General features: G+C 44.1%; 1 protein-coding gene across 1 annotated transcript in view; it reads left to right on the top strand.

Annotated features, from left to right (window-relative positions):
- Positions 1 to 12,261, top strand: part of LOC137005207 (scavenger receptor cysteine-rich type 1 protein M130-like) — a 62,691-nt gene that overhangs the window by 15,531 nt on the left and 34,899 nt on the right. The window contains exon 7 of the mRNA XM_067366022.1: positions 4,035 to 4,040. Within this exon, the coding sequence (XP_067222123.1) occupies positions 4,035 to 4,040 (6 nt within the window). The remainder of the gene's footprint in view (positions 1 to 4,034; positions 4,041 to 12,261) is intronic.

Raw genomic sequence — 12,261 nt, 5'->3', positions numbered from 1 at the left:
CCTCCGCAATGCCATGTGCCGGCTGCTGCTGCGGGGCCCTCCTCGGGGGTGCCCCGTGTCACTTTTGGCGCTCCGGAGGAGGATCAGATGTCGCTCACTGTGTCGGGGAGTGGGTTTTCTGATTCAGAGGACGACGATGACTCCAAACTTCCGCCCTCAGCGGTGGTCGCTCAGTCTGAGGCGGACTTTGAATTGGTGGCCATGCTTGCCCGGGCCGCCGCGGGCATCGGTCTCGTGTGGAACCCTCCACCGTGTCCCGAGTGCTCGCGGTTGGATGATTGGTTCCTGGGTTCGGGGCGCGGTTCACAGCCGCGTCCCACCCCAGTGCCTTTCTTCCCGGCAGGCCTGGACTGGTAATCTGGCATACCGTGCAAATGCCCGGTGGGCCGACGCACTTGGGGGCGGGGCCGCGATATGATATGATTTTTTTTTTTTTATAAACATAAAATTCGCCAACGACCCATTGGTTAATTTTCCATACTGACACTGGGCTGGCCCAATCACATCTCTTAACAGACTCCACCCCGTCCCCTGTGTTTTGTGTGTCACTTTTGGCGCTCCGGAGGAGGATCAGATGTCGCTCACTGTGTCGGGGAGTGGGTTTTCTGATTCAGAGGACGACGATGACTCCAAACTTCCGCCCTCAGCGGTGGTCGCTCAGTCTGAGGCGGACTTTGAATTGGTGGCCATGCTTGCCCGGGCCGCCGCGGGCATCGGTCTCGTGTGGAACCCTCCACCGTGTCCCGAGTGCTCGCGGTTGGATGATTGGTTCCTGGGTTCGGGGCGCGGTTCACAGCCGCGTCCCACCCCAGTGCCTTTCTTCCCGGCAGGCCTGGACTGGTAATCTGGCATACCGTGCAAATGCCCGGTGGGCCAACGCACTTGGGGGCGGGGCCGCGATATGATATGATTTTTTTTTTTTTTATAAACATAAAATTCGCCAACGACCCATTGGTTAATTTTCCATACTGACACTGGGCTGGCCCAATCACATCTCTTAACAGACTCCACCCCGTCCCCTGTGTTTTGTGTGTCAGATGCACTGCAGTAGCTCAGAGCCAAAACATCTGTGTATTAAGATGATGGAAAAACAAAAGCGCAAGTGCAAGGGGGGTGCGGAGAAGTTGCGGGCAAAAAAAATAAAAAAAATGTAGAGGTTGATGCCTCAACGTGCAAAAATTTAGTGACATTTCCTGACATGTTTAGTACGGTTACAGTAGCTTCTGTTTACAGTACCTGACGACGTGCAAGAACATAGAAGAACATGGAGGAGACACCTGTCAGGCAGAGGAGCAGCAGGTGTTTGACAGTGAAGCCTATGAGGGACAGAGTAAGCAGGAGAGTATAATAGAAGCAGTAAGCATGATTAACAGGGAGGAAGGGAGCGAGGGACTCATGATGCGACGACGACGATGATGATGCTTTACCAAAATTAATGAATATTAGGCTATAAAAGAACATAATCGTCGTCGTTATTATAAAGTCAGACTGTCACCTACTGCACTGGTCACTCAGTCAGCTAAAGTCAAATAGCACAGCAAAAGCTATTTTGCATTGTTTTTTGTAGCTAGCAGTGTGCCCTTGTAGCTATCATAGTTCACTTATGCAGTAACGCCCCTTCTCATTAACTAGAAAAACCTGAAATGTTGCAATTTGATTTTTCAAAAAAAAAATTTCAGGTTATTATTTTAATGTAATATTACTGATGATGTGTTTATTTCACAATGAGACTATAGGTGTCTATTTATAGCCGTTAGGCATGATGATGGTCTACTAGATCTCACTTTTCAGCTATAAAATGTTATGTTTTGTAGCTCTTGTACCCTATTACTCTGGTATGAACACTTGGTTGTTTATGGCAAGTGAATAACATGTATATCATTTTATTAGGACATTTTTTTTTGCAAGTAATTTGGTAGTATAGTTTTCCTTTTCATTGTTTTTAATGGGGAGTATCTAAAAAATAAGATGTAAATGTTTGACACTTAAAGAGGGGTTTGTGCTCTTTAAAACAAAGTATATTTGTAATTGTAAATAGTTTTTCTTCTGTCTGTTTCGTTGAAAAAAAAATGAAAAAAAATATTTCTTTATAGAATTATCAGTATTTTACATCCATGTTCTAAGGGTTAACTAGCTTTTATAACATGGAGCACATTGTCCATCAAGATTATAATGCAAAGTTAAAGACTTAAAATAAGAATTTATTTCTGATCTTTGCTGTCCATTGGTGTGGGCCCTACTCCACTGCCACTTTTGATCACCAGGGAGTCAGTCAAGAGAGAGTGAGTACACTGGTCCACTTGCACTTACTACTCAGCTTTGTAGGGACTTTGGGGAATGGAACAGTAGGTATGCATATTTACACGGACTGCAAGGATGGTGTACTGGTGGGTGGTGTCCAACCGATTGTGGTGGGCCGGTCTGAGCAAAAATGCCAGGGCCATTTTTTTGTCCCAGTCCAGCCCTGTTTCCCAGAGGTGCATGAGGAGCTCCAGAAGACGTGGATGGCCCCTCACAGAAACCGTTCTTCTGCCTCCTCTGCTCTCACTACCCTCGATGGTGGGGCTGCCAAGGGGTACGTGGAGATTCCACAGGTGGAACGTGTGATTGCGGTGCACTTGTGCCCGCAGTCCGTGGCCACTTGGCGGAACCGTCTGCATCTCCCATCCAAGGCGAATAAGACCATGGCCGCTCTCGCTGCCAAGGCTTACTCAGCTGCTGGACAGGCAGCTTCCGCCCTGCACGCCATGGCCATCTTGAAAGCTCTTAAGGATCTGTACGAGGGTAGTTCTGAGCCAGGGCTGCTGCAAGAGCTGCGTACGGCGACTGACCTCGCCCTCCGGGCGTCAAAAGTCACGGCGCGCGCCCTGGGTCAGACAGTCAAGTCAAGTCAAGTCAAATTTATTTATATAGCGCTTTTACAATTGGTAATTGTTTCAAAGCAGCTTTACATATTAGAAGCACAGAAAAAAAGGGAAGTGGTTAAAACTGTACAAACAAGCGTGGTAATATGTAACATATACAAGATGGTGCTACATTAAGCCAATGTCGGCTGACTTCCAGGGGTGGAAAAAACCCCCTAGGAGAAAAACCCAGCGTGCTAGCACTGGGAAAAAAGTCCTAGGAGGGAAAAAACCCCTTGGAAGATATATATATGTAAATGTATATGGAGATCAAAATCTGAATTGTACATTTTTATTATAGAGATTAAAAATCGATTATATATAAATATATGTAAGCGGATACGGGGATCCTGGGCTACGTTGTAGTCAGGTCCAGACGCAGGTTCTCCATCTGACCTGGATACGGCCTGGATCCAGCACCCGGCAAACCTCAGGATAAGCAGAGAGACAGATATTAGCGTAGATGCCATTCTTGTTCTGATGTACAGGTATATCTAGTGTTATAGGAAATGTTCTCGGTTCCGGCCGACCTAATTATTGCAGCGTAACAATCCTTTAACGGATTTGAAAAATGTTAATGTATTGATAATGTGTTATGTGTATGCAAGAGCAAAGAGATGTGTTTTTAGTCTAGATTTAAACTGACAGAGTGTGTCTGCTTCCCGAACAATGCTAGGAAGATTGTTCCAGAGTTTAGGTGCTAAATATGAAAATGATCTGCCACCTTCAGTTGATTTTGATATTCTGGGTATTATCAACTGGCCTAAATTCTGAGATCGCAATAAACGTGAAGGACTATAATGCATTAAGAGCTCACTTAGGTACTGGGGAGCTAAACCATTTAGAGCTTTATAAGTAAGTAGCAAGATTTTAAAATCTATACGATGTTTAATAGGGAGCCAATGTAATGTTGACAGAACTGGGCTAATATGGTCATACTTTCTGGTTCTAGTAAGAACTCTAGCTGCCGCATTTTGAACCAACTGTAGTTTGTTTAAAAGCCGAGCAGAACAACCACCCAGTAGAGCGTTACAATAATCTAGTCTTGAGGTCATGAATGCATGAACCAACTGTTCCGCATTTGTCATTGAGAGCATATGTCGTAATTTAGATATATTTTTTAGATGGAAGAAGGCGGTTTTACAGATACTAGAAACATGACTTTCAAATGAAAGATTGGTATCAAAGAGCACACCCAGGTTCCTAACTGAGGACGAAGGTTTAATGGAGCACCCGTCAAGTGTTAGAGAGTATTCAAGGTTTTTTCGTGAGGAAGTTTTTGGTCCAAAGATTAGGAAATCAGTTTTTTCTGAATTTAATAATAAGAAATTTCTTGTCATCCAGTTTTTAATGTCAGCTATGCATTCTGTTAGTTTTGTGAATTTGTAGGTTTCGTCAGGGCGCGAGGAAATATAGAGCTGAGTATCGTCAGCGTAGCAGTGAAAACTAACACCATGCTTCCTAATTATCTCTCCTAAGGGCAGCATGTACAGAGTGAAAAGCAACGGTCCTAATACTGAGCCTTGTGGTACCCCATATTTAACCTGTGATCGATACGACATCTCTTCATTAACTACCACAGACTGATAACGGTCAGATAAGTATGATTTGAACCATGCCAAAGCAATTCCACTAATGCCAATATAGTTTTCAAGTCTTTTTAAAAGAATGTTATGATCGATAGTGTCAAAAGCAGCACTGAGATCTAATAACACTAATAGAGAAATACAGCCACGATCGGATGATAGGAGTAGATCGTTTGTAACTCTAACGAGAGCAGTCTCAGTACTATGGTATGGTCTAAATCCTGACTGGAAATCCTCACAGATTCCATTTCTTTCTAAAAAGGAACACAGTTGTGTTGAAACTGCCTTTTCTAGTATCTTTGACAGAAAAGGTAGATTCGATATTGGCCTGTAATTTACTAAATCTCTCGGATCTAGTTGAGGTTTTTTAATAAGAGGTTTGATAATAGCCTGCTTAAAGGTTTTTGGCACGTGTCCTAGTGTTAAAGATGAATTAATTATATCAAGAAGTGGACCTACGACCTCTGGAAGCATTTCTTTCAGTAGTTTAGTCGGCATTGGGTCTAACATACATGTCGTTGATTTTGATGATTTGATAAGTTTAGATAATTCTTCCTCTCCTATAGCGGCGAATGATTCTAGTTTTACCTCAGGGACACTACAGTGCACTGTCTGAAGAGAAACTGTAGACGGTTGCATGTTTATAATTTTCTCTCTAATATTATCAATCTTGCAAGTAAAGAAGTTCATAAAGTCATTACTGCTGTGCTCTATGGAAACGTCAGCAGTTGAATCTCTGTTTCTAGTTAATTTAGCCACTGTGTCAAATAAATACCTAGGATTATGTTTGTTTTCTATTAAGAGATTTGAAAAATAAGTAGATCTAGCATTTCTTATGGCTGTTCTGTACTCAATCATTTTTTCTTTCCACGAAAGGCGAAAAACTTCTAGTTTTGTTTTCTTCCAACTACGTTCAGCTTTTCTAACAGCTCGTTTTAGAGCCAGAGTGTGCTCATCATACCACGGCGTTGGATTAGTTTCCTTAATCTTCTTTAGACGTAAAGGAGCGACCGCATCTAATGTGCTGGAAAAGAGAGAGCCAATAGTTTCTGTTGCAGCATCGAGTTCTTCTAAGTTGTCAGGTATACTAAGGCGATGAAACTGCTCGGGGAGATTATTTATAAAGCAATCTTTAGTGGCAGACGTGATTGTTCTACAATATTTATGGCTGGGTGGTGGTTTTGTAGCCTTGGCTAATTGTATTATACACAAGACTAAATAATGATCTGATATATCATCGCTCTGCTGTAGAATTTCAACAGCATCAATATCTATTCCATGCGACAGTATTAGATCTAGGGTATGATTACGACAATGAGTGGGTCCTGACACGTGTTGTTTAACTCCAATAGAGTTTAAAATATCTGCAAATGCCAATCCAAATGAGTCTTTATTATTATCTACATGGATATTAAAATCACCAACAACAAGGACTTTATCCGCAGCCAGTACTAACTCTGATAGAAACTCAGCAAATTCTTTGATAAAGTCAGTATGGTGCCCTGGTGGCCTGTATACAGTAGCCAGCACAAATGTCAACTTGCATAATGTTACATAAAGCACCATCACTTCAAAGGAATTATATTTGAAATTCTTTTGAATGATTCTGAATATATTACTATAAATTACAGCAACACCTCCCCCTTTGCCTTTCTGTCGAGGATTGTGTCGATAATCAGTGTCCACCCTGGTGGTCCAGGAATGGCATCTTTGGTTGGACCTGGCTGAGATGAAGGACACTGACAAAGCTCGCTTTCTCGACACTCCCATCTCCCAGGCCGGCCTCTTCGGGCGTCCGATCCCTCTTTATCTGTTTTGGAGGTCAGCAGGAGGGGAAGGCTGTCTCCAAACAGAGCCATCTGTTTAGTGGATAGTGGATATCCACTGGATAGTGGATGCCATCGCCTTGACGTACCAGTCGCAAGGCAAGCCGTGCCCCCTTGCGTGTCCCACCCGTGTGCTGTCTACTCGTAGATAGCAGTGATGCGCGGGTCAATGTATAAACAACCCGCACCCGACCGACGTTTTCAACTAACCCGCCCGCAACTCGGACCGCAAAAAAAAAAAGAAGAAAATATTGTACCCGACCCGCTTCCTGACCCGCATTTTTTTAAAAGCAGTAAATGCTCATTGTAGCGTCATTGGGCCATAGACGTAAGAATCCCCCATCAGCCTCCCTGGCCAATAATATCCGGCCTGTGGAGGAGAGAAATATTTCAGGACCTGACGTGGTGCCCTCAGAGGTGCAGCGGCGAGAGCAGGCAGTTCTTGAGGCGGCCCATCATTTTCCATTTCAGCTGTCAGATGCATATTATTGATGAATGCGATGTTTATGTTTCAACCCTGCTTAAAGAATTAGCCTAATCAGCAGGTCAACTGAGAGAAGGCCCACTTTTGGAAAAGTGTGAAAGCCCTTAGGAGCGCAAACCGTTCTTTTTCTGAATGTTGTAGTGTTATGTAATAAAGGCTTGATTTATTCATTTATTTCGTTTCATTTTCTTAACAATTAAGGTGCTGCATGTGTTTATCCAGTCTAATCGAAGTGCGCGTCTCTCCCCCGACTTTCCCAACAAAAATCCCGCCCCCTCTTAGAAAATACATAAAACTGACATTACTGAGCTATATGCGTTTAAAAGTAACGTAGCCTATTAAAATTGTACAATTTCATTGCTCAGTTCAACGTGTTGGGAAATCAGGCATTTTGTCCCGCGTCAGCATTTATTCAAAAGTTAATAACGCTCAACATTCAAAAGGTAAATAAGGATTTCTCACTTGTATTAGTAGGCTTGGCTATTTCGCCACGTGAATGCCCAATTGAAACTCTCACAAGCACAAAATGCAGGGATAGAATATGTTAATAAAGTATTTATTAACGCATTTTAGACGAACAAAAACAGGTAGGCTAAGCCAAAGACTGAGGCTACAATAACCATAAATAAATGTTCACAAATACCCATGAAAGTAAAACTGAAACCTTTATTAAGTAAAACTGAAAATTACAAAGGTTTAATTGGCATCTTTATTTCAAACGACCCGACCGACCGCGACCCGAATATCATTAAAAATATTTTTGGATGACTCGTAACCGCGGGTGACCGCGGATGACCGCAGGCACCCGCTCATTTTGGATCAACCCGCGCATCACTGGTAGATAGCCATGGGTGTTCGCTTGCTGTATCATTTCCCTCGGGAGAGGGAATGCGAGCACTTTTCCCGCTCCTCAGTTCAGTTCCCCGTAACGGTGAACCCTGTGGAGTTCCTCCTGCATCCTGCGGCAGCCAGATGCGGCGGAGGCATCCGGCGCTAGGTCCAGTACTTGTGTGTATGCCCAATTGGTCTGCCCTTGTACTGGGCTAGATTCCCATATGCTTTGATTCCCCTCGGGTAATCCCATATGTGTCTGTCCACGGTACGATTTCCCTGATGGTAAACCCGTGTCTTTCCCTGGGCAGCTTCGTTTTGCCCTGTCTCTGATTGCTAGTATGTTCCTCCCGGAAGGTAGGACCTACATCAGAGATCTTCCATATGCGTTACTTTTCTCAGACCAGTCAATATGTGTCTTCCACACATTACCTCCCTTCGGGCAGGGTGTGGTCTCCGTAGCTTTCCCCTTCTCGGGGAACGCTTTCCTGGAGTTTTGGTCTTTGCTAAAAAACGAGGGAATTGAGTTCCAAAGCACTCTTCCCCGTGGGTAAGGAACAGCAGCTTCGACCGTTCCATTGTAATGCCCTGTCCTCTCCATCCCACTGGTATGGAAGACATTCCTGGGCTTACTCTGGGCGTTGGAGGGTTGTGAGTATGGGCCGCACTTGCATTTTGCACGCTACAGCCTGCCAGCATCTGCCTCCCTAACACTCGTTACGTGGTTCAGTTGCTATGGCGCTTTCCACGGGACCCCATTACGTCAGTATCGACGTAACGTCGAAAGTGACTGACTGAATGGGAACGTCTAGGTTACTATTGTAACCCCCGTTCCCAGAAGGAGGGAACGGAGATGTTACGTTCCCCTGCCATAGCTCTGAGTCACCGCTGAGCGGCCAGATACTTATCTCGGCTCCTCAGCAAAAATATGAATGAAGGTGAGTATGCCGGCCTTATTTATACCCAGATGCCGGGGTAGGGGCCCGACATGTAAATCTCACAGGCCAATTCCCATTGGCTTGTTTTGTACCCTTGGAGGTGATTGGGCTCCCAGGTGAGACCCCATTACGTCAGTATCGATGTAACGTCTCCGTTCCCTCCTTCTGGGAACAGGGGTTACAATAGTAACCTAGACGTTTTTTGGTCTGAAGGGTGTTGCGAGATCAGTGGTCACTGCTGCGGCAGTAGGCAAGGCAATTTTATTTGAATAGCACATTTCATACACAATGGTAATTCAAAGTGCTTTACATAAAGAAGAAGAATAAAAATAGAACATAAGAAATTGAACAGTAAAAACACAGAATTTTGTTATCTGGATGGAAGAGCTAGGAAGTTTCAGGGAGTTTTTTGTTGTTGTTGTCCGTCAGAGTGGATCTAAATGGATCTATCCCTCAGAGTGGATCTAACTGGATCTTCTCACACGACAGTACCACTGTCTATTTCTACCTGTTAAGGTACTTCGAACTGATAAACAAAGTTTCAATCTCCCCTTTTGCCAAGACACCTCAAACTGCGCCACACAGCCCCATTCCCTCTTCCGGAGATATCTTATCTATGCAACGCAGTTCAAATTTCCCCTTTGGAAAGTGTCCTGACTGTAATCCAGAGATGTCTTAACCATGCATCACAGCTCAAATTTCCCCATGGTTTGTCCCCTTATCCAAATTTACCAAATTTTAACCTAATCACAAATGCTTTCTTGCATTAAAAGTCAGGAATAACAAGATGATAGATAAAAGATATAAAATACATTAAAAATGAAATAAAAACAGGAAAGGAATTAAAAGAATAAAAAGATAATACATATATAAAATAAATGCAAACAGTTCAGTCATAGCACAGTGCTCAATCTGCAAATGCATAGATAAAAAGATGTGTTTTGAGTCTGGATTTGAATGTGGCTACTGTTGGAGCACACCTGATCTCTTCTGGAAGCTGTTTCCAGCTGCGGCTGGCGTAACAGCTAAAAGCAGACTCTCCCTGCTTCGAGTGAACCCTGGGTATTTCTAAATGACTTGATCCTGATGATCTGAGTGATCTGTTAGGTTTATATTCTATGAGCATATCTGCAATGTATTGAGGTCCTAGGCCATTGAGTGATTTATAAACAAGTAACAGTACTTTAAAATCAATTCTAAATGCAACTGGAAGCCAGTGCAAGGACCTGAGGACTGGTGTGATGTGTTCATATTTTCGGGCTCTGCTCAGAATCCTGGCAGCAGCGTTTTGTACGAGCTGGGGAATAAAGATCGATCTGAAAGCGGTTGCAAGAGCACAGGCCAAAATACCTGCTGTGGTAGTAAAATGGTAGTAAAATTCAATGCACATTTATTTGTATAGAACTTTCAGTATTTTCCTGCTTCGCTTCCTGCTTCGCTACTGTTCGGACGCTCTTGCTTACAGCTCCGCGCTTTGCTCTATTGCTTTTATATTTTATCTCCTAATTTTAACTTCAGCAAATCAACACAGTGCTCAAACGACAAATCTTGGCAACAACAATCTTTTTAACTGGAAGAATTGCTACACAAAAGGGGAATTTTTATCCAACCAGCCTCCCACTGATGGCAGCCATCAGCTTACATTCCGGAGAAGGGAAAACACAGCTGCCTACATCCAAAAGGATTAGAAATAATATGCCTCCTCTGGTTGAAGAATCTACCTGCTGCACAAACTGCCACAGACTTCTACAAAGGATTGCAGTTCTTGAAACAAAGTTACTTGCGGGACTACCAAACCAGAAGGAACACACAACAGAGCTTCGTCATGGACGTCCTCAGCCCACAGTCGGTGAGTCCCATGAATCTAATGCCCCTAAACAGACCGTACTGAGTGCCGGAACTGATCAGCATATTAATCGATGGCACACACAGGGAGCGAGACCCAAAGGCACACGAGGCATCAGATTGTCACGAGTATCAAACATTAATGCAGTAGCATCCTCTACCCCAAACACTAGCTCCCTACCACCGCCAATACATCTGGAGAACAGATTTGAAGTGTTAATGAATGTGGGTGAGGAATCTAATGTGGGTGAGGAATCCCCAAACATGATCGGACACAGATCAAATCAGCCAGCAGCTAACACCGATGCTAACTGCCGCTCAAGGTTGAACAGTCAGCGGCACTCAGTTCAGAGAGCAGCCGAGCCCAGGACTCTGATAGTGGGTGACTCTATTATCAGAAACATTAGCAGCAGGGATACAACTACATGCTGCCTTCCACAAGCAACAGTTTCTGATGTAAACAGGGAACTTATGAGCATTCTGATGAAATATAAAACTGCAAATCGACTAATCATTCATGTGGGGAAGAATGATATTCGGAAGGAGCAGTCAGAACTCCTTAAGAGGGATTTCAATGAACTTTTTGAAATGCTTAAAAGACTAAAAGTTCAGTCGTTCATCAGTGGACCACTCCCAGCAAGAGGAACAAATAGATTTACACGGTTGCTTGGACTTAACACATGGCTGCAAAAAACCTGCAACTTAAAAGGACTGAATTTCATCGACAACTTCAATCTGTTCTGGAGTCAGAGGCAACTGTTCACTCATGATGGCCTGCACCCAAACAAACTGGGCTCAAGAGTGCTAAAGGACAATATCTACTTCTGCCTCCATCATCCTTCAGCAGTGTGTGCCAATCTGAATGGCACAAACACACCTGGACAGAGTACAACTGACCACAGGACTTCATTTCAGCACCTGAATGGACATGCAGTTGACACATCCCACAAGGTCAATGATAACACCACGCAGCCACAACAACCACTGCTCAAGGACACAATCTTGACTGAGCCCTGCCCACAGAGCTCACCGAGAGACAGTGACGTATTAGAACTGCTCCAAAATTCAGCACCCAAGGACGACTTTCGGGAAAACAGCCAGGGAAGCCAGGACAGCATATTACAGCCTCCGGTAACACCAGAGAAACAGCCCCTCTCACTGGACACGTTATCCCTCTCTCCAGCATCCCCTCTTCTGTGCTTCTCAGAGAAAATGGAGGAACTGGTGTACGCTGGAACCAAACTCTCCCACTCTTTTGCTGCGAGCCCCCAGATATCAACAAAAAAGCGTCAAGCCCCGAAACCACTAAAGCCTGTGGGCCCAGCTCGCCCTCCCCCTCCTCCTGCGAGAGCTCTTCGGCCCCTGCCACAACGCCAGCGCCCTCACCCTCCTTCAACTGTTCTAGGTGAATTAAAAACAACCGATAACAGCTCTCAGTGATGTGTGTCGGGTCCCCGCTATGATAACAGTGACTTTATCAAATGTTTACAGAACAAGCGGGAACCCAGTGTGCCTGCAGCTTTCTCTATTTCTGTTTTATTACGTTATAGAAAGCCTAAGGCCTTTTCAAACCGTTTGGCAAACCCATTTAATCTGCTACCTATTACACGTCAAACTAAGATTACTGTAGAGACAGAAAGTAAGACTGTTAAGTTAGCACTTCTAAACATTCGCTCACTTAAAAATAAATCACTTCTAGTCAATGACTTAATGACCACAAACAACCTAGATTTTATGCTTCTAAATGAAACATGGCTTGAAGACAGCTGCAGTGCAACAATCCTGAATGAAACAGCCCCTCCTAACTTTACTTTTATGAGTGTCTGCAGAGCTGTTAGGAGAGGTGGA

Source organism: Chanodichthys erythropterus, chromosome 17 (assembly GCF_024489055.1).
Source record: "Chanodichthys erythropterus isolate Z2021 chromosome 17, ASM2448905v1, whole genome shotgun sequence".
In the NCBI taxonomy this organism is placed as follows: domain Eukaryota; kingdom Metazoa; phylum Chordata; class Actinopteri; order Cypriniformes; family Xenocyprididae; genus Chanodichthys; species Chanodichthys erythropterus.
This window is presented reverse-complemented; position numbering and strand designations above follow the sequence as displayed.